The sequence below is a fragment of the Petaurus breviceps genome, unplaced genomic scaffold (assembly GCF_028583685.1).
Source record: "Petaurus breviceps papuanus isolate PSGF00001 unplaced genomic scaffold, PetGlider_PUasm1.0 189, whole genome shotgun sequence".
NCBI lineage: Eukaryota > Metazoa > Chordata > Mammalia > Diprotodontia > Petauridae > Petaurus > Petaurus breviceps.
Window position 1 is genome coordinate 14,501,844 of NW_027185809.1, and position 23,146 is coordinate 14,524,989.

A 23,146-nucleotide genomic window follows, 5' to 3' on the forward strand; every position below is an offset into this window, starting at 1 on the left:
AAATCAAATACTAAAGCTGAAGCTTAAATACTTTGTTCACACAATGACAAGACAGGACTCATTGGGAAAAGACCCTGATGTTGGAAAAGATTGAAGATAAAAGGGGATGGCAGAGGATGAGGTGGACAGATATTATCATAGAAACAATGAACATCAACTTACAGACTTTGGTGCTATGATCCCTGGGGGTCATCAAGAGCCAGACACCACTAAATGACTGAACAACAGGCCTTTCGAATATTGTTATTTCAGGGGGAATAATGTTTAGGTTCAAGCTGCACGCCGAATCTCTATCCCTCAGAGTGGAGAGAATGCCCTAAGATGTATGGCTTGGTTTGGTTTTGTTGTCATTTGTCCTTGAAGAGAACCAAAATGAACCATTATGTTGAGGTCAAGGGTCAAGGTACAAGTGTCTGACTGTGGCTGATCAAACCAGTATGAGCTTGGAAGGCTCTGCCACAGGTCAGGCACAAACGCGAACACTTAGAGTGGAAATGGCTCTCACTCTTCACATCTCACATTTCATTTGAGCTACTACAACCCTGCCTTGCTCATAGAGCACAACACCTTCTTTGATGCAATCACACTGTGCTGAGTGGTCCTGTGCCAGTGTCCCACTTCTCAAAATAATTTCAGAGTTCTTCAGAGAAATCTTGAAAGTGTTCCTTTTATTATTTCTTCCTGACCTCCATGTGAGCACTTGCCTTGTGTGAGTTCTCCATAAAAAAAGTATTTTAAGCAAATATACATTTGGCATTTGAATAATGTGGACAGCCTATATGAGTTGTGCCCTCTACAGCAGAAATTGAATGCTAGGCAGTTCAGCTCAAGAAAGAGCCTCAGTGTCTAGTACCTTATCTTGCCAGGTGATCTTCAGAATCTTTCTATGACAATTCAAATGGAAGCAATTCAGTTCCCTGGCCTGGTGCTGGTGCCCAGGTTTCATAGGCGTGCAACAATGAGGTCGGCTTTTTAGACTTTCAGTTTGGTTGACAGTCTAAGACCTCTTCTCTCCCATACTTTCATTCTGAAATTCCCAAACACTGAGCTAGCTCTGGCAATGTATGCATCAACCTCATCATCTACAGGTACATCCCTGGAAAGTGTACTATCCACAGCGTTCAAAATGTCTCCATTTGCTATTACCCTTGGTTCCGCATATGGATAGTGTGATGTTGGCTGGTAGAGTACACCTCTGTTTTCTTGCTGTTAATTGTCAGGTCAAAATTCACACAAGCAGCAGAGAATCTATTCATACTCCGTTGCATCTCAGCCTCAGCAACTGCATCGAGTGCATGATCATCCACAAACAAAAGGTTCAATAATTTACTGTCAGTTTGGTAGCTGACCTTGATACTGCTTCTGTCCTCATTGAAGGCATCTGGCAACATTGCTGAAAACATCATTCAAAAAAGCAACACAGCCTTGTTTCATTCCATTGGTGACTACAGAAGTAGTCTATCCACTATCCAGAACCCATGCAAGCATGCCATCAAGAAACTGACATACAATACTGATGAACTTCTCCAGGCAACCAAAACCCAAGGAATTTATATATAAAAATATATATACAAGGCTTGTAAACCCAATTACCCAAGTTGATAACAAAACTAAAATCAGCGAGAGAGAGAAAGAAAGAGAGAGAGAAACAAAGACAGAGAGAGTGTGTGTAGAAGGATCTACAGAAGAAGACTAGGTTCTTTCTTGCCTCCAGCTCTTACCAACTCCACCTCTTAGGCAATCTTGGAACACCAACCAACCATTCTCCACCAATGAGGAGACTATTAGGAAAATAGCCTTTTTAGTCAAAGGTTACATAAAAAGCTGTAGGAATGAGGCATTGTAATGGCAAGCAAAGGAGTACTTTGCCCCTTGTTTCAGTTATTCAAGTACTTAGTTCCTTGTTTCATCTATTTAAGTGCCTTTGAACCTTGCCTGTGACTATGTCTAGTCTTTGTTAGAAACAGAAACTGTGAAGCCCATGATGGGAGGAACTTGTTGAAAGGCCAGAACAGGAAGGACATAAGAGAAAGGGCAGAACAGGAAAGAGCAGAGCGTATAAAAGCATGAGCACCAGTTAGAGCCAGGCAGAACTGGGAGGAAGGATGCCTGTGGTGTCAGCACTTCATCTGTCTTTTCTGTCTATGTTGATGTTACTTTTTCAGACCCGTCTGCTGAAACAGGACATTGTTGCTGTTCAGAAGCTCTGAAAGAGGACTTTACTGATGTCTGTTTACAGAAGTCCTGAAGGAGGGTTTTACTGCTGTTTTGAGAGGTTCTGGGATTTTACTACTGATTTGTGCTTGGTATGTCAGACAGTAGCCCTGTCTGTTAGTTTGTGTTAGTTTCACAGGCAGAAAGTGAATTGATGATAGTGCCAACAATGTGTATGAATATTGTTGTAACTCTGCTAAGCTTTCCTTATGATGCCCTGCATGCTGTATCCTAGCCTTGCCTACTAGTAGATCAAGGATCTTCACTAAATTTAGACATTTTAGAAAATAAAAATTGTTCCACATTCATATTCCAAATAGAGTAAGAGATCATTAATTTTTATCTGAATAGTAAAATGCCTCGTGATTGTGGCATATCTTCAAATAAAAATGCTTCACACAAATTATTTTAAAAGTTTGATTTATGTAGATATTATGTTCTGCTTTAAATGAACATTAAGATAGTCACCAAGGGGGCGGCTAGGTAGCACAGCGAGTAAGAGCACTGGCCCCATTGTCGGGATGACCTGGGGATCAAATCCAGGCTCAGACACTTAGCACCCACCCAGAAACACCTGGCCATGTAACCTTGAGCAAGTTACTTAATCCCAATTGCTTTAAAAAAAAAAAAGATAGTCACCAAGGGGGAGGATTCTGGGAAGATGGCAGAGAAGGTCAGAAAATTCCAAGCTCTCAAGATCTTTCCCTACAAAAGAGTTAAAATAGCACCTTAAGGCAAACAAAGTGTGGGTGGAGAGGAATAAGAATGGGCATAACCAGGGTTCTCCTGGGACAATTTGAGAAGATCAGAAGAAAAATCCCAAGACAAGATTTGGTTCCTGTGAAGAGTAAACACTTCCAAGCTAGGTTCCTTTTTGACAGCAAAAAGCAATTTAAACAACAAGCAGCAAGTCCTGAGGTTAGTTAATTTGAGAGGCTGCCTCAGCCCCAGCCACAGGAACTTTTGCCCCTGGGATAGTGAAGGGAATTGGGTATCTGAACCTGGAAAGAGTGAGGGAATCTCTGCTGAGAAGGTTTGAAGTTTGGCTTTTATTTCAGGCTAGAGGTAAGAACTGAAGATCTGGGGCAAGAGGCACCATTTCCCATACCCCAGGGCTAGAAGTGATTACAAATAACTGAATTATCACCACAAAAGAAGAATTATCACCAGGCAAAGAAGAAAGAATCCACCTACAGAAACCTATTATGGGAAGAGAGATGACCAGTGTTCATCTTCAGAGAAGGATATTGAAGTAAAGAAACCCCCAAAGAGAAATATCAAATGGCCACCTGCCCAAAAAGAATTTATAGACCTTAAAAAAAACTTTAAAAATCAAATGACAGAGATGGAGGAAAATTTTAAAAAGAAAATAAGAATGATCCAAGAACAACCAGAAGGGTAAAAAGGAGATACATAATCTTAAGGAAGAAAATGACACCTTGAAAATTAGAATTGGGCAAAGTGAAGCTGGTGAAATTATGAAAGATCAAGAAATGATTAAAAAATATGAATAATGAAAAATAGAAGAGAAAGTAAAATGTCATAAGAAAAACAATAGATTTGGAGAATAGATCAAGGAGAGAAAATATAACAATAATTGGACTAACTGAAAGTTATGGTCAAGAAAAGAATCTTGATACAATAATACAAGATATAATTAAAGAAAATTGTCCTGAAGTATTAGAACAACAGGGGAAAGTAGAAATAGAAAAAAAAATCCATTGATCACCACTTACAGAGATCTTATGAGGAAAACTCACAGGAATATCATAATCAAATTCCGAAGTCCCCAGATCAAGGAAAAACTATTAAAAGCACCAAGATTAAAATAATTTAAATCTGATGGTGCCACAATTAGAATTACACAAGACCTAGCAGCAGAAACATTAAAGGGTTGCAGGTCTTTTTTTTTTTTTTTTTTGCTTTTACTTTTTTTCTGGAGTGGGAAAGGTAGGACAATTGGGGTTAAGTGACTTGCCCAAGGTCACACAGCTAGTAAGTGTTAAGTGTCTGAGGCCGGATTTCAACTCAGGTCCTCCTGACTCTTAAATATAGTGCTCTACTCACTGCACCACCTAGCCACCCCAAGGGCCACAGGTCTTAGAACACAACATATTGAAGAGTAAAAGAACTGGAACTCTGGCAGAAAATATCATACCCAGCCAAGTTAACTATTTTCTTGAATGAAAAAAAAAAAAGGACATTTGATAAACTCTCAGATTTTCAAGACTTTGTTAAAAGAAAAAACCTTAAGTTAATAGACAATTCAACATACAAGAACCAATATAAATATAAAGTACATATCAAAGACTGATTATAAGGGATTCATAAGGACAGACTGTTTACTTTTTATATATGTAAAATGTAAAATTTATGTCTAAGATTCTTGTTAATAATTGGGTAGTTCATAAGAAAGATTGGGAAAAACCTGGGCATGATATGAATTTAAAAAGTAAAATCATTTAGGAACAGCTAAAAAAGAGTAATTATTTTATACAAATGAAGTGCAAGAGGAAAAACTCATACATAGGAATTAGATAGGGCAGGAGAATTAGCAGTTCTGGTAACCTTCATCGGGAATGGATGTAAGAGGGAACAATACACATTTATTTAAAAGAGTATAGAAGTCTTATAAATTCAGAAGAAATAAAATGGTAGGGGCATAGTGAGGGTGGAAAGGCACAAGGGAGGGATATTTAGAGGGGAGGGTGAGAGAATAGGCAAATAGGGGTATAGAAGGGTGCTTAGATTTATGGGAATGAGAGGATGGGGGAGGGATCCTTGATGAGGGTAGGCAAGTCATAGGAGGGCAAGGTAGTGGGTAAAAGTAAAGTAGAAGAGGAAGAAGGGATAGGAAACAAGAGATATGTATATACATAAAAACAAAGATCAGGAGTAGAACAGGTTTGGGAATGTATGTGTCTATATATATATATATATATAAAACTATGGAGAAACACATCTAAACTTTATTATGGCCTTCTAGAGGTGGGGGGTTTGGAAGGAGGGGAAAAAAGAACAAAGTTAAAAAGTTCACAGCACAGAACAAAAGAAAACTTACAAGGAAGCAAAGATGGATAATTCTCAACACAATGAGTATTGTGTATCATATAGGTTTTCTTGAAATGAAAATTTATTGTTACATATTTTGAATCCTCTCTTGTGTTCTGCTATCCACATGACATGCTTTTATTTCTTTCTAACCTTGTATTTAAGTTCCAATATTTAAGTTTATGATATATTTTTGTTTCTTTTCTCTATTCTCTATTTGTGTTCTGGTGTTTGAGTCTAAAATAAAATTTTGGGGAAAAAAAAGAAAAATAGAGATAGTCACCAAGTATGAATTTGAAATCTTAATGGTGTGTAGTGCCAACACAAGTGACTGTAAATATGCCAGCATAGGTTTCTATCACAAAATATAACAGACTCTCCATATAGAAGACAGAAGCAAAACATTTATTCCAATACCAGAAAACCAAATCCAAATACCAGGAAACTGAATCCATCATAGTATCATAGAAGTTAATATACCATAGCATGAAACCACACCATCCTTTAGCCTTCTGTATCAGCAATGCCATATTCACAATGCCTATGGAGATTACAGATATGCTGATATAATTATCAATCACAAAATACATCATGCTTGCCATATGGGGGAATAAACTAGAAAATTTATTAAGATACCAAAAGACTGAGTCCCAAAACCAGAAAGTGACAGCCATCAGAGTAGTTATGACATTGGCACAGGTAGATAAAGTAGAAAGCACCCACATTTTCAAGCCTTTAAAACAGAACAGGCCACCTCAGGCAAAGGTCCTCCTCTCCCCACTCACAGCAACCACCCAGCATCTGGGAAGCGTGCTCCCAGCAGCTCCAGCCCCTGGCAGTCCTCAGCAGGAGTCCTTAGCAGAAATTCTGGCTAACTCAAAAAGGGCTTCGCGCTGCCGCTGCCTCTGCTGCTGCTGCCGCCATCGCTACCACCGCCAGCCACCGCAGGAACTCTAGTTTTGCTTCCGCTTCCTCTTGCTCCGTCCCTTCCTGCTACGTCAGCAAGTCCAGTGGGGCGTGGAAGATCTTTAAATCCCATAACCCTTACACCTTCCCACAAACAAACACTTACAAGCCTAACTGTCACAGCAGGGGGCGAACACGCCCACAAGCCTAGCTGTCTCCCTGGGTGCTTCCTCTCCTCTCTCCAGCTCCAACTGCTCTGACTCCCAGCTTCCTGTGGGCTCTGACACACCTTTCAGCAAGCTCCTCCCACCACAGACTCCCTATGATTACATTCAGCCTATTAGGGGGCAAAGAAGCTCTTCAAATTCTCATTACCATTACATGATACTGCTCTGATTACCTATGCTTGTGTTTTCAAGCCTTTGTATTTTTTTTTATTATAAGTGCCATAACAAGACTTCAGGCTGGAACATAAGCTAAAAAAACTCTTATAAAGAAAGAGATTATACACTATTCCTTAAGTTTACATCTTCACAGCATATAGATTTTGTAAATTCTGAGATGAATATTTTCCCTATCTTCCTACCTATTTTCACTTTCCGTTAATGAATTCAGTCATCCTAGGAGAAAAAAAAACTTTGACTTCATTAGAGAAAAGGTGATATATCCAATTGTATATACATGTAATTGGAGTTTCAGCATCTTCTCATGTCAGACCAAAATTATTATATTATTATAGCATTATTTTATTTCAGAGAAGGCCATTCAAATCTAGAAAGGGATTTTTACATTTTTAGTTGTTAAATGTTGAATTAGTAAGTATGTATGTGTTTTTTAAACTCCCTTTTTTCCTTGTCCTCTTTAAATACAGTTCAGTTCTTAGGTAAGACAAGCATATATGAGTATATTTAAACTCTGTGAGCACATTGCTTAGTTTTGTATATTTGGGTGCTTGTGAAACAGATATTTGTATTTCTTTGAGCCTCCAGTATAATGGGTCTTATTGGCCTTGTGTGAGTCTGTGAAGAGAGTGTGCCAGTTGTATGGGGTCATTGCTCAAGCAGTGTGTGATATGGATAGTGGAAATCACACTTGGGTGTGTTGGGAACTCGTGTTTCACAGAAAATGCTCAAGCACATATTCTAATAGCTCTAAATCCACTCATTTGGTGTGAATAGGAGAGCCTCACACTGGTGTCTGTGAGAACTCCAGTTAGTGATGCTGAGCTCCATTTCCATCCCTTTCCATCTCCTCCCATTTCCTCTCAACCCCTCCCTCCTAGTACATTGCAACATCTTCAGACGCAGAGAACTGCACCCTACCAACGGTGCCTCCCAAAGCTGCAACCTGCAGTCCAGGGCACAGCCAGAGCTGCCAGACAGAAGACCAGCAGCGGCAGCGGCAGCATCACTACCAGCTCTATCGCTATGGCCAAGAGTCGCAGGGACAGAAACAGCTGGGGTAGGTAGCAAACTGGACTTTCTCCCTATAGCCTCCCCTGGACTCCTAACTTGATATTTCTAGCCAGGGTTTCTAAAATGGGGAGGGAACACAACCTGGGACTCGGCTCCAGCTGTTGTGTTGCAGGGATGGGGGAAAGCAGCTCAGTGTTCGCCTTTTAAGGGTCTGGATTATGGCTGAAGTGAATACGTCTCCCGTTCTCACTCCATTTGGGTATGGGCCTAGTGTAAGATGCTGCTGCGTCTAGGTCTAAGCCTACATTCTTACATCCCCTGCTGAATGCAGTCCCAGCATTTAAACAAACAGCTCTTCCTCAGAGGTATTATGAAATGTGCGGGGGGCGGGGGGAGGTGGACTAAAAAAAAAATCCGTGGAGACTGAGGGAGTGGGGCGGTAATGGTGTCACCAAGCAAGAGGAGGTGAAAGAATATTGCAGCAAGAGTGCAGACCACTTTAGGCCGAGAGCCTTCCGTGAGCAGTCTATATGTCCTCTGGACCCTACCTCCCTGGGCTGCCAGGATTAGGGTGTAGGTCAGGGGAAGAATTGGAGCTAGGGGAGGAGAAGGGAGGAGAAAGGAACAAGATTGCTGAGCTACTGACTGGAGTAGAGAGCCGTTCTTTCTCCCTTGTGGAGTTTGCGATCTGCCACATAGACTCGATCCCATCTAGAACAGAGTGGGTTGCTAAATTTCAGGCAATCTCTTCTGTTCGAGGATGCTTTCACTGGGGGCGGAGAGCTTTGGGAAACGAAGGCGTAGCGCAGGGCAGTGGAGATGCATCTTTCTTTCGCTCCTACCCGCACCGGGTCTGACATCCTGGCTTTCGGCTGCTTTGTTTCGCGATTTTCCACTGCAGGATACTAAGCTCGTGATTCAGAATCAGGCTGGGAGGGGTGGGGAAGAGTGAGAAGCTCAGTGGGCTCCCTCGTTCAGAGGTGGGCAGTACTCTCACAGGCCAACAGAGCCAATGCTGTGACGCGAAAGCAATCGGAGCCCCACCCGCTTGATGCTCCGGAACTGGATGATACAGTTTTGTTCCTGCCCAAGGATTCCTACCTTTTCCTTGTACAGCCTAGTGAAGGCTGCTGCAGTCATGGGGCTAACTCATTCATACAAAGCACTGCAGCCTTCTTATGTCAATGCCAACAAAGGGAGGGATTTTGTTTTTATTTTTATGTTAGGGAATTTTATTTTTAGTTAGGGACATTTGATCGTTCTGACCTAAGGGACTTCAGTTTAATTTTATGTGGTTATTGCATCATTTTTTGATATATACGTTTTATATAAATATATGTGTATATGGGTATGTGGAGAGCGAGATAGAATGATTTGTCCTGTGCTTCTAATTTTCCTCCTGGCTACTTCTGCAGGCAAAGCATAAATTGGGGCAGATTTCGAAGGAATTTTGAAAGTGAATGTGTTGTGAAGGAGATCAGGAATATAATATAAAAAGATTTGGGCCTAAGAATAACCAAATCTCATCCTTAGGGAGTTCTATTGTTGCAGTAATAACTCAATTTCTTTATCAACTGTTAAAAATATGGTGACGTTTTATCAGTATTCATACACTTGAACTGTCTGCAAGTTAAGAACAACTATGGATCTTCATTGCTTCCAGGACCACTGACTTTATCCAACTAGATCATCCTCCAGTGTGAGCCTTTCAGTCACAAGTGTTCTTTCAGGCTCAGTCCTCAAGTTGTTTTTCTTCCAGGTCTTATTGCCTAATTTAAGTTCAATCATCATTTCCATTTAGATGACTTAAACTTTTAGGTCCAGCAATAATTTCTTTCCTGAATGTTAGTCCAAAGTTCCCAGTTTCTTACTGGACATCTCCACCTGGGTGTTGTAAAAGCATCTCAAAGTCAATATGTTCAAAATAGAACTCATAATCTTTGAAAAAAAAAAGTCCATCTCTTAGGGGTGGCCAGGTGGCTCAGAGAGTAAGAGCACTGGCTCCAGTGTCGGGATGACCTGGGGATCAAATCCGGGCTAAAATACTTAGCACCACACCCAGAAATAACTGGTCATGTAACCTTGAGCAAGTTACTTAACCCCGATTGCTTAAAAAATAATCCATCTCTCATTCAAATTTTCCTATTTCAATTGAGCATTACCATCCTTCCTGTCACCTACTTTTTTTCCTCCTTGAAGTCATCCTTAACCCTTCCCTCTCCCTCATACCCTTATCCATCAATCTATCTCAACATCTCTTGTTTCTGTTCCTTGCTTGCAACTCACACTACAATTCTAGTTCAGGTCTTCATCTCTCCCATGTTTCCAGACGCTCCCCTCTCTAACCCATCTTCCATAAAGTTACCAAATCATCTTCTATAGGACAGCTCTGAAAATATCACTGATATGCTCAGAAATCTTCAGTGGCTCCCTTATTGACTTTAGTATAAAATATAAATTCCTCAGCCTGTCATGTAGAACCCTTCACAAACTGCTCCCAGTCCATCTTAATAGATTGATTTCATATTACCATCCGTTCCAGACATAACTAGCTACTTCAAGGCAGAACCCTCACTCACATAAGGTGAGCACATAAGGTGTTCCTCATGCTTGCAGTGTGCTTCCTCCTCACCTCTGCCTTTGACATCCTAAACCTCCTTCCAGCCTCTACATCTTTTATAAAGTATTTCCCAATTATTCTATTTTTATTACTGTCTCTTAGTCCTAAATTATTTAGTTGTACTTTTGCTATATCCTTCTACAAAAGGTAAAATCTTCAGTTTTGTATCCTCAGTACATAATGGTAGGGAACAGACCTGTGACTGCACTGGCGTGGGGAATTTCTTAATTTAAAAACTCCCCCTACCAATGTAAGTCAGCACCTTTTCTGCAACTTAATAGTTTTAGAGAGTTACTGTGGCACAAGGAGGTGAAATGACTTGCCCAGGGTAACAGCTAATATATTTTAGAAGCAGAACTTGAATACAGGTCTCCCTGGCTCCAATGCCAGTTCTGTACTAACTAATTTTCTACCTAATAACTTGTGGCTATTCAATTGTTAAGTTGTGTTTAACTCTTCGTGACCCTGTGGATCATAAAATGCCAATAGAATACCAGAGTGGTTTGCCATTTCCTTCTCCAGTGCTCCATACACTGAGTCACCTAGCTGCCTCCTAACTAATAGTAGATAGAGCCCCAGGACTGGAGTCAGGAAGACCTGAGTTCAGATCTGGCCTCAGACACTTACTGGATACTTACTAGACCCTGGGCAAGCCATTTAACCTTGTTTGCCTCAGTTTCCTCAGGCATAAAATTAGCTGGAGAAGGAAATTGCAAAAGACTCCAGTATCTTTGCCAAGAAAACTTCAAAAGGGATCAACAGGAGTTAGACATGACTGAAAAACAACTAAACAACAATTACTAATAACTAAATAGTAATTATTAACCAATAACTAATAGTTAACTAACAATATAATAAATCTATATTAAAATAATAGTGTCAGTAATAATAGCTAGCATTTGTATAGTGCTTATGTGCCAGGTGCTTTACAAATATTGTCCTATTGAATCTTCATAACAACCCTGGGGGTAGGTACTATTATTATCTCCATTGCGCAGTTGAGGAAACTTAGACAGACAGAAGTTATATGACTTGCCCATGGTCACATAAATTTCTGAGACTCCATTTGAATTCAGATCTTCCTGTCTCCAGGCCCATCTATCCATCTACTGAACTAGCTAGCTGCTTCCAATTCCATTCTGTGTTGCCTAGCACGTGGAGGTGCTTAATAAATGTCCATTGAAATTAAACTAAATTTTATTTACTTCTTCAAAAGACCTTGAATGTTCCTTAAGTGTTTATTTCTTTTGACCAGTTTTGTTTCTTTGCACTACATAAACCAAAAGCTCTTTTGTAACATATGTTCTTGTTAGTGTGACAGATGTTCTTGATGCCCATGTTCTGCTAAGTGATTCTGCTTGTGGGCAGCCTAGCTTTTTTGCCTTTGCAATTCCCCAGAGCATTATTTCTGAGCATGTCACCTCTGTTACAGATTCCTTAAGTAGCAGTCTTACTTTCTTCCAAGAATTATTCAAAGCAAGCATATATGCTTAAAAATATGAATGTGCCCATGTATGTACAAGATGAATTCATTTGTGTGTATACATATGTAAATATCTATGCATATATACACACAAACACACATATACAAACATTCTCTTACCAGTGGTGTCAGCAACGGTTTTTAGAAATTTGTCTGGGTCACAGAGAGGTTATGTGTCAAAAGACAGTATGTTTCAGAGACAGAATTTGAATCAAGAGTTTCCTGACACAAAGACCAGCTCTCTTATTTACTAATAATGTCTCTAGTGTCTGCATGTGGATGTGTGTGAATGCATACATACTTAAAACTCTATTAGAATGATTATTCACAGTAACTGCTGTAGACACAGAATAATAATTGTGGAATTTTGCCATGACACTTTATGGAAAACTTATCCCCCAAAATTGGAGTTATTTTTAATTTAAAATATTTTTGTCTTTCATTTTTTACATTGTAGTTATTCTTAATTTATACTCCTATCCTCAAATTGAATTTTCACTTGTAACAAAGAAAAATACTTAATCAAAAACAGTCAATATAATGAGATGTGGTAACCATATGCAATGTGCTGCCTTCATAGTCCTTGACATCTATGCTAGGATGAGATATGTCTGTTTCATCATCTCTTTTTCAGGATTAATTTTGATTTTTCATTTACTCAGAGTTCAGCTTTCTTTTAGTATTATTTTAATATTTTTAATCAATCAACATTCATTCAATAAAGTGGCTCAGGTATTATGCTAATTATGCTAGGGATATGAACACAAAATAAAACTCCTTGAGGAACTTACATTCTCTCAAGGAAGACAGAATATATATATATATATATATATATATGTATATGTATATATATATATATACACCAAACAAATAGAAAGTAATTTGATCTTTAATGCTTTGTACAGAATAGTGCTCATAGCTAAGATATGAGGAAATATTTCATGTAGAAAATTACTTAAGTTGACCTTTGAAGGTTTCTAAGAAGCAGGGAAAAGGTGGAAATGCATTTCAGGAATGGGTAAGAAACTTGTGCAAAGGAAAGAAAGGTAGGTTATCAGGTGTCAGCAAACCCAAGAAGGACAGTATGATTGGACCATAGAGTTTATGAAAGGGAGTAATTTATAATAAGCTTGGAAGGGTATTTAACAATTGGTTGTGAAGGACTTTAAATGTAGAATTTTTTAATTGATCCTAGAAGTAATAAGAATGATATCATCAGGGGGCGGCCAGGTGGCTCAGCAAGTAAGAGCACTGGCCCCAGTGTCCGGGCTCAGATACTTAGCACCACACCCAGAAATAACTGGCCATGTAACCTTGAGCAAGTTACTTAACCCCGATTGCTTAAAAAAAAAGGATGATATCATCATATCTGTGTTTTAGGAATAACCTTTTGGCAATTGTGTGGAAAATGGATTGGAGTGAATAGAAATTTGAGATAAATATGAGGCTTCTTATTGTTATGTACATTGCTCTGCATATTTCACTTTGTTCATACAAATCTCATGTTTCTCTGGGTTCTTCATCTTTTTAATTTCTTACGTTATAAAAGCATCCCATAATTATTTCAGCCACGCCCCAATCTTTGGGCACCTGCTTTGTTTCCAGTTCTTTGCTACCCCTACAATGGCTGCTATTTTGACATTTAGTAGACCTTTATTTCTGTCTTTTGGGCCCAGAATTGGAATCCCTGGGTCCAAGGGTCAGAACAGTTGGACCTATACAGAACTCCATCCATGGTACACTTATGTCCCTGACTTCTCACTACCCATCCCAAATGAATTATTCCACTTTTCTGTCAATTTTACCTGTTTGCAAAGTGTGAGGTAAAGTTGTAGAGTTACTTTAGTGTTGAATTTTCTTATTATTAATTATGTGGAACATATTTTATACAATAATTGATATACCCACTATTCTTATTTGAAAGCAATTCATATCCTTTGACCACTTATCTATTGGAGAATGACTTTTGGCTATATTTGTTTGGATAATCATAATTTTATCAGTGATCCTTCCCTAAAGTCTCCCTTCTCTCTACTTTGATTTTGTTTGTAAAAAAAAAAGACTTCTAAAATATATGTACATAAAATATGTAATATAATATAAATTGTCTGTTTTATTATGTTTTCCCTTTGGTTAAGAATTCTTTCCCCTGTCCACAGTTGTGAAGTATACCACCTTCCATTTTTTGCTGTCTTTATAATATGGTCATATATCCATTTGGAGTTTACTATAGCATATGCTATAAGTTCCCAGTCTAAACTTCTGTTCAAACTGCTTTCCAATTTTCCCAGCAATTTTTTGACAAATTCAGAGTTTCTTGCTCAAGAACTGATGTTGTTAGATTTATCAAACACTGTGCTAATGTTTTTTTTATTACTTCATACATTCCAATGATAGACTTTTCATATCCTAAATAGTACCAAATAGTTATTGATATTTTATTATATCAATATATGCCTTAAGTAGCTATAAGAAGAGTTAGATATTGGTAGAGTTTTGAACCTGAACCAAGTGGGCAAGAATATAGAGTGAGTCACTTCTCCAGATCTAGGATCTGGAAGGGAAGATTACTGATCTTCATTTTACTCAAGCTTTACATCAGTAAAAAGAAAGATGGGGTGCAAGTAGTTTAAAAAGCAAGGAAAGGGACAGACTCCCTCCTCCAAGAAGCTGAGACAGACAGAAGACAGAATTTCAAAATGCATGGAAGGAGAAGGTGTGATTTAATTGTAATTCAGGAAGATAATGAAAAAACTTCACATTATCAAAACTCATATATCTTATCTCATTTGAGCTACACAACAAGCTGATGAGATAGGCAGGGTTAAGATAGGCTTTAGTTTTATTTTATAGATGAGAAAACAGATTTAGAGAGCTTCTAATATAGGTAAAAGGCCTGTGCATGTGCATTGTGCAGTGGCAGTTCCTAAATCCCAAGATCAACTTTCTTATTCCCCAGGGAAGTCCATCTCTTTCTAAGAAACCATCAAGAATAACTGTATCATTGGAAGCACCTAGACCTCATGCATGTCCACCCCACTCCCTCAACTCACAGCAATCTGGAAAAAGGAAGCATCATAAACTTAAGCCACTTTTATGAGGTCACATTGATTAGAATTGGGATTAGAATCCTCATCTCCTGTCTGTTGTGACTTCTACTCCTTGTCACTGCCTCTCTATAAGGCATGGTGGTAAAAACAGGGTTTTCTGGAGACTGAAATCTTCCAGGTGATACCAGCTGAGATAGTGGAAAGATTTGGAATCAAGAGACCAGAGTTTTTAGCTAATCCATGGCACTTATTAGCTGGATGACTTCGTGCAAATGACCCACTCTCTCTAAGTTTGATTTTCTTAGTCTATGCACAACAATAAGAATCACTAAGAACTCTCTATGTCTTTCTACCCACACATAAGAGCTCTAGAGAGAATTACAAATATAAGTTTGGCTCATGACTATAAACAACCCCAAAAGTGAGGAATAGAAAGGTACTCATTGTACAATGTACATCAGATATAGGACAGTTATTTATTTCCTACACATGCAAAAAAAATGTTTAACAAGTTTTAGAAGCACATATTAACAAATACAAATAAGCAATATTGTTATATAATCTTGGGAGGTTGGGACTTAAACGTTAAAAGAGAAAGCAGATTGCTAGACTGACTGCTAAATCATTTCACCTCAACTCTGTACAGCTGCCACAAAGCCCATGCCTCATGTCAATCTAGGGACTGGGGTTTCTCCTCCCTTTCATGGTCATTTTCAACAAGAAGCATATAGTGGCAAAAACATTCATCCTCTTACCACTAAGCCAGAACGGAGAGAAACAGAACCTTCATGCAGCTGAAACTAACAGGGATGCCTCCAAATCTGGACATATCCATCTTGATATTGCTATTTGATCATCTATGCCCAGGAAAGGGATTAAAAGCGAAACAGGCAGCTAGGGTCCCAAGGTCTAGGCTTGCCTTCACCAATCCATATGCCTAGCTGTCATGTGCTTCAGAATCATCATATTGCTGTGGTGAAAGAAGGATGGTCCCTCTCCATCCTCTCACAGGAAATACATGAAGGAAGAACTTGCTACCCATTCCAGAGAGTCAAAGAGAAAGAAAAGGAGGGGGGAGAAAAGAAGGAAGGCAAAGAAAAAAAGAGAGAGAAAAATAAAAAGGAAGGAAGGAAAGTATTTTTCCTTTTTAACTAGCATAGCACCCTGCCCTGCTACTCATGGTTTATGATGGGAAGGAACAAAGGACCGATGTTTTCTGCAATATGTTAAAGTACTGATCTATTCATGTTGAACTCATGTTTCCTTTGAAAGGCAATGTCTCTGAAAATGCTCTATGGAGTGTATTGCAATCCAACCCCTCTCCCCATTTCATATAAAGTGAGATGTCATATAAAGAACTAGACATTCTTTAAAGTCGCTTCCATTTATACATCTTGTTCCTATCATAAGAGGAGGTAGATATAAGGTTACTACCGTTTTTGTTTTATGAAATTAATAATTATAAACAGTTAAGTAAAAACAATAAGAAAGATGATTGTATAAAAACTGAATTGTTATCATTTGTTTTTAAAAAGGAATAATTTTAAAAGAACTATATGTGCATATATATTTATACTTCAACAAGATAGGAACAAAATTTCTCTATATTTGTGGGAATTGATCAGAACACCCCCTAATCAATTGCTTTGCCCCTAGCCCATGTGATGAAATCATAGAAGATTAGGCAACAAAGAGAACAAGATCTTGATATCTTAAATGAAGTTCAAAGAAGAGTTTTCACTTGTTATCACTTTCCAAACTATGACAGCATCTTGATGGAATATTTGGGCAGCTTGCCATTGCCTGGATAAAGATTATCCATACCCTGGTGGCATATAAAAAGCAAGTTTGCCATCTGCATAGTCTGCTGATGCAAGAGATATATGAAAAATATGACCCCTGACAGTAAAGAAGAAAACCATGGAGGAATTATCCCACAGAGTTAGGAATGGAGTTGCAGTGAAGAGTAGGTACAGTAAGTCTAGCAGAGGGACTTGCTCAGTTTCCTGAAAAGGGAGCAGGGTAAGTACACTCTAAGAAGAGAAAGGATATTGGGGTCCTGCAGTAGTGGAGGAATGAGCAATCTTAGCCTTTTGTGTGCCTCACTACCATATACTAGTATGTGCCACCTCTTCTAACTAATACGATTTATATTTGTAGGAAAGTGTACTCCAGAGTGAAGAATGTTTTGTAGTTGCTGTTCTTACTGCATCATCTTAGTAAATGCCTTTTCTTTGTGGTAACTGTGTTTTATTTATTTTTTCTGGTAACTCTATGACTACAACTCCAACCCCCACCCCCAGGAAGCCTTCCTTGATATACACATATACATATGGTGTAGATATATACACTCTATATACATATATGTATGTGTATGTAGAGTATGTGTGTATATTTACACATATTTATATGTATTGTCAAGCAAAACATAATATACTGGCTTTGACTGAGAATTCATGTCTACTGCACTTTCAGTTCATCACCTCTCTGCTAAGAGGTGGGAAGTATGTTTCTTTATCAGTCTTTTGAAGTCATAACTGGTCATTACTTTGATGTTACAAAGACTTTCAAAGTTATTTTCACTCACATTATTATTGTGTAATTCATATAAATTGTTTTCTTGCTTATGCTTACTTCATGCTGCATAATTCATAAGTCTTCCCATCTTTATCAAAATTCATCATATTCGTCATTTCTTGCAGTACAATAATATGCTATTATATTCACATATCACCATTTGTTTGTTGTTCAATCATTCAGTTGTGTTTAACTCAGTAACCCCGTGGGCATGCCAGGACCTGCTATCCTCCAATATTTCTCAAAGTCTGTCCAAGTTCATGTTTATTGTTTCCATGACACTCTCCGTCCATCTTATCCTCTGCCAACCCCTGTTCCTTTTGCCTTCAATCTTTTCCAACATTAGGGTCTTTTCCAATGAGTCTTCTCAGTGGCCAAAGTACTTAAGTTTCATTTTTGTATTTGACCTTGAAGTGAATAGCTTCGATTAATTGATTTAAGTATTGATTGATTTGATCTGTTTACTGTCCGAGGGGTTCTCAAGTCTTCTCCAGCACCACAATTTGAAAGTGTAAATTTTGATACATTCAGCTTTCCTTATATCTCACCTCTAACAGTTATACTTTGCTATTGGAAAACCATAATTTTGACTATATGGACTTTTGTCAGCAAGGTAATGTCTCTGCTTTTTATCATGCTTTCCATATTTTACATAGATTTCCCCTCAAGGAGCAAGTATCTTTTAACTTCATGGCTGCAGTCATCAGCTGCAGTGATCTTGAGTCCAAGAATATAAAATTTGACACTGCTTCCATTTCATCTCCTTCTGTTTGCCAGGAAGTGATGGCATCAGTTGCCATGATCTTAGCGTTTAATTTTGTTATACATTAAGCTTCAAACTACTTTTTACATTTTCCTCTTCCACCTTCATCAAAGAGGCTTCTTAAGTCCTCTTTACTTTCTTTGATTAGAGTGATATTGTCTGAATATCTGAGATTGTTGATGTTACTCCTGGCAACCTTGATTCCTACTTTTGATTTATCCAGCCTGGTATTTCACATAATGTACTCTGAATATAAGTTAAATAAATAAGATGACAATATACAGTTTTGTTGTACTTCCTTTTCAGTTGGGTTTTTTTTTTTTGGCTTTTTGGAGGGGGAAGGCAGGGTAATTGGGGTTAAGCGACTTGTCCAAGGTCACATGGCTAGTAAGTGTTAAGTTGTCTAAGGCCAGATTTGAACTCAAGTCCTCCTGACTCCAGAGCCAGTGCTGTATTCACTGTGCCACCTAGCTACCCCCTTCTTTTCCAATCTTAAACCAATGAGTTTTCCATGTTCAGTTCCAACTATTGATTCTTAATCCACATGCAGGCTCCAAAGAAGACAAGTAAAATGATCAGTATTTCCATCTCTTTGAAGACTTGTCACATTTTGTTGTGATCCATACAGTCAAAGGTTTTAGTGTAGTCAATGAAGCAGAAGCAGGTGTTTTTCTGGAACTCCCTTGCTTTCAGCATAATTCAGCAAATGTTAGCAATTTGGTCTCTAGTTCATCTGCCTCTGCCTTCTCCTTTATTTTATTTCATTATTTCCCTTGAAATTTTTTATCTTTTGTTTCCCCAAATAAATTGTGCTATTATTTTGTCTAGTTCTGTGATGTAGTTTGTATTGTTGGTTAATTGGCATGACACTAAATCTGTAAATTAATTTAGGTTGCATTATTATTTTTGTTACATTAGCAGAGCCCAACCATAATTGATATCTCTATGATTATTTGTCTTTATTACTGTAAAGTAGTTATAGTTGTATTCTTGTAAATCTTGAGTATATTTTTGCAAGAGTACTGCCAAATGTTTTCTGTATTTTTTTAGTTTTTGTGTATATTTTGGCTCACTCTACTTGAAAGGTTTGGATTGACTTTAATTCTATCACTTGAACCCTATCAGTGTAGTACCCTAGCCCCCCACGATTGGGTTCCATTGACTAGTGCCCTAGTTACATTTAGCCACTTAAAAATAATTAATCTTTACAAAGAGATTGTTGCTATTTAGTTGATTAGTTGTGACTCACTCTTTGGGACCTCATGTGAGGTTTTCTTGGCAAAGATACTAGAATAGTTTACCATTTCCTTCTCCAGCTGATTTTACAGATAAAGAAACTGAAGCAAATTGGGTTAAGTGACTTGCCCTTACAAAGGGATGTTGCTTCAAATATATACCAAGAACAAAAGGGAAATGTTTATACATTTCCCATTAATCCCTTGGGAGAATACTCTCCCCATCCCACTTCAGTCTCTAAAAAAAATGGATTCAAACTTAGCTCAGTTCCCATATAGCACTGGTTCCATCAAGTTCACACAAGATGCAGTATGACTGCCAGGGGAGTCCTCATCTAAGCTACTACTGAGAGGAGTCCTAAAAGTCACTCCCAAAGGTCACCTCTTGCTCCATGGGGCACTGATGCTGGGCTGGCTACAAACCCCAGTTGCTGGGATACAATAGTGAGGGTTTTCCTAACCTTTTAAAACTTGCAAATCAGAGTCTCCAATTCCTTTACCTAAAATGGAAAAGAACAAACACAGAGGTCGGACCAAGGTAAGTATCCAGAGAAGTTCCAAGACATCTTCCTTTACAGTGTTGTCTTTTGCCCAAAGTCATCAGCAAAGGAATCAACCCAAGAAAGAGAGTCAACAGAGCTAAAGGCTAAAGTTTTGTTTTCTAATGCTTTTTGAAAGCACTCACAGATCTGGCTACTTAGCCAATTGAAAAGGTTTCTCCTAACATAGGGTGGGGAACCTGTGGCCTCAAGGCCAAATGTGGCCCTCTAGGTCCTCAAGAGCAGTCCTTTGACTGAATTTAAACTTCACAGGGGGCCTGGCATCAAGAAAACCTGAGTTCAAATTTGACCTTAGACACTTAACTAACTGTGTGAACCTGGGCAAGTCACTTAACTCTGCCTCAGTTTTCTCATATATAAAATGAACTAGAGGAGAAAAATGGCAAATAATTCTAGTAACTTTGCCAAGAAAACTCCAAATAGGGTCAGAAAGAGTCAGATGACATAACTGAACACCAATAACAAAATTTATTATTTAAAGGAAAAGTCCACTTATTCCTTGGTTTTCTAGCATTTTTAAAAGTAATGGGTGTTGTATTCTGTCCAGAGCTTTTTCTGTATCTATTAATATTATCATATGATATTTGTTGTTAATTTTTCTCTTTTTGATTTTCCCTAGTTTATGTATCAAGATAATATCTGTCTCATAAAAGTAATTCAAGTTCATCATACTGAAATAAAATTTTTTTTAATGCTTGATAGAATTCACTTGTGAATTCATCTGATCATGGAGTTAATTTGGGCAACTATAGACCAAAATAGTTAATGAAACTAAAGGCTAAAACATGTCATTTAGCGCCAGTTCATTTTTAAAACACTTTTTCAAAGATTTTTGACTTAATATAATTTTAATGATTTGTAAAGAGTAAAGGAGATGTGTGATATTTCTGCTTTTCTTCCTTTGTATGATTTTTGTAATATGATTTTTTTTTGTAAAGGTGCCATGCACAGCTGAGAATATATCTATTCCTTTTTATTTAAATTCAATAATTACCAGAGGTTTATCACTTTTAAAAAATTCTCTTCAGGACCATAGTAATTTAATGTTTGATAAACCCAAATACCCAAGCTTTTAGGACAAGAACTCACTATTTGTCAAAAACTGCTGGGAAAACTGAAAAACTGTGGCAGAAACTAGGTATATAGCTCTACACCTTATAGCAGGATAAAGTCAAAATGGGTACATGATTTAGACATAAAGGATAATACCACAGATTAGGGGAGCATGGAATAGTTTACCTGTTAAATCTATGAAGAAGGGAAGAATTTTTAACCAAACAAAATGGAGAGCATCACGAGATGTAAAATGGACAATTTTGGTTATATTGAATTAAAAAGCTTTTGCACTAACAAAACAAATGCAACTGAGATTAGAAGGAAAGCAGACAACTAGAAAAAAAAATTTACAGTGTCCTTGATAAAGGTCTCATTTCCCAGCTATATAGAGAACTGAATCAAATTTATAATAATATAAACATTTTCCAATTGATAAATAACCAAAGGATATGAACAGGCAATTTTTTGATGAAGAAACCAAAGCTATCTATAGTCATAAGACAAAATGCTCTAAATAACTGTTGATTACAGAAATGCAGATTAAACAGTTCTGAGATACCACTTCACATGTATCATATTGACTAATATGCCAACAAAGAAAAATGACAAATATTGGAGGGGATGTGGGAAAATTGGGAAACTAATGAATTAGGTGGAATTGGAGGATCCAACCATTCTGAAGAGCAATTTAGAACTGTGCGCAAAGGGCTATAAAACTGTACATACCCTTTGCCCCATCAATACCACTACTAGGTCTGTATCCCAAAGAGATTTTTTTTAAAGGGGAAAAGGGCCCATTTTTTTTTAAAGGGGAAAAGGACCAATTTTTACAAAACTATTCATAGCAGCTCTTTCTGTGGTAGCAAAGAATTGGAAATGGAGGGGATGCCTATCAATTGGGGAATGGCTGACCAAGTTGTGATTTTAATGGAATACCCTTGTGGTATGAAAAAAAATGACAAGCAGGGTGCTTTCTGAAAAAACAAAAGAAAAAACAACCCTGGAAAGAGTCACATGAACTGATGCAAAGTGAAGTGAACAGAATCGGGAGAACATTGTACACAGTAACAGCAATCTTGTACAATAAACAACTGTGGATGACTTGGCTATCCTCAGCAATCCAAGCGATTCATCCAAGACATTTCCAAAGGACTCATGATGAAAAGTGCTATCCACCTCCAGAGAAAGAAGTCTGGGGGAATATCAAAGCATACCATTTTTCACTTTTTATACTTTTATGGTCTTTTAACTGTCTTGATTAATATGGAAATATGATTCATATGATTGAATGTATATAATCCATATCAAATTGCTTACCATCTCATGGAGCAGGGAGGGAGGGAAGAAGAGAATTTGGAGCTCAAAAATTGTTTAAATGAATGTTAAGGGGTTTTTTTACATGTAATTAGGAAAAAATAAAATATTATTAAAAAACAAAAAAAATCCTTCAGGACCTTAACTTCTTTTTCGTTTATTTTTTGGTTATAATTATCTGGGGTTGATAGGGTTAAACTGGATTCCTCATGATTATAGTTTTAATGTCCATTTATCTTTGTAATTCTTTCAGTTTTTTGAAGTCTTTAGAAGCTATGCCTTAGGGTACATATATGTTAAAGAATAATAGATTTTGCTCCAATCCCAAATTTTAACTCTGTGTGAATCTTTATGTTTCAAGTGTGTTTTTTCTGTTGTTGGATTTTGCTTCCTAATCTATTCTTCCAACTTCTGTCTTATGGGTGAGTTCATCCCAGTCACATTATGAGATATAAAATAGTTATAATACTTAATTGTTTATTTTTCTCTGCCCTATTATCTCTTGTTTTTCTTCTCTATAGTCCTCAATCCCCAAATAAATAATTTTCTTTAAATTATTTCCCTTCCTCCAATCTTTTCTCTTCCTTTCAGTATCCCCTTTCCCACCCATTGAGAAGGCAAGAAATTTGTTATCAATTATACATGTGAAATCATGAAAAATATTTCATATTAGCCATTCTGAAAAAAAAAAACACAAGAAAAATAAAGTGAAAAATCAATTGGATTCAGTTTGTACTCAGAGTCCATCAGATCTTTCTCTGGGAGTAGATAGCATTTTTCATCATAAGTCCTTTGTCTTGAATCATTGCATTGGTCTGAATAGTCAAGTCACTCACAGTTGAACATCACTAAAATATTGCTGTTACTGGTTCTGCCCACCTCACTCTATATTCTGTAATATA

The 23,146-nt window shown here is 37.7% G+C and overlaps 1 protein-coding gene across 3 annotated transcripts in view; it reads left to right on the plus strand.

Annotated features, from left to right (window-relative positions):
* Window positions 1-7,364: 7,364 nt before the first annotated feature.
* The window catches only part of ATL1 (atlastin GTPase 1), a 107,406-nt gene continuing 91,624 nt past the window's right edge, over window positions 7,365-23,146 (plus strand). Inside the window, exon 1 of one of the 3 annotated variants that reach the window (XM_069091942.1) lies at window positions 7,365-7,632. In XM_069091942.1, coding sequence (XP_068948043.1) covers window positions 7,599-7,632 — 34 coding nt within the window. In that variant the 5' untranslated portion in view covers window positions 7,365-7,598. The remainder of the gene's footprint in view (window positions 7,633-23,146) is intronic. The other 2 variants (XM_069091941.1, XM_069091940.1) reach the window with 2 other exon arrangements.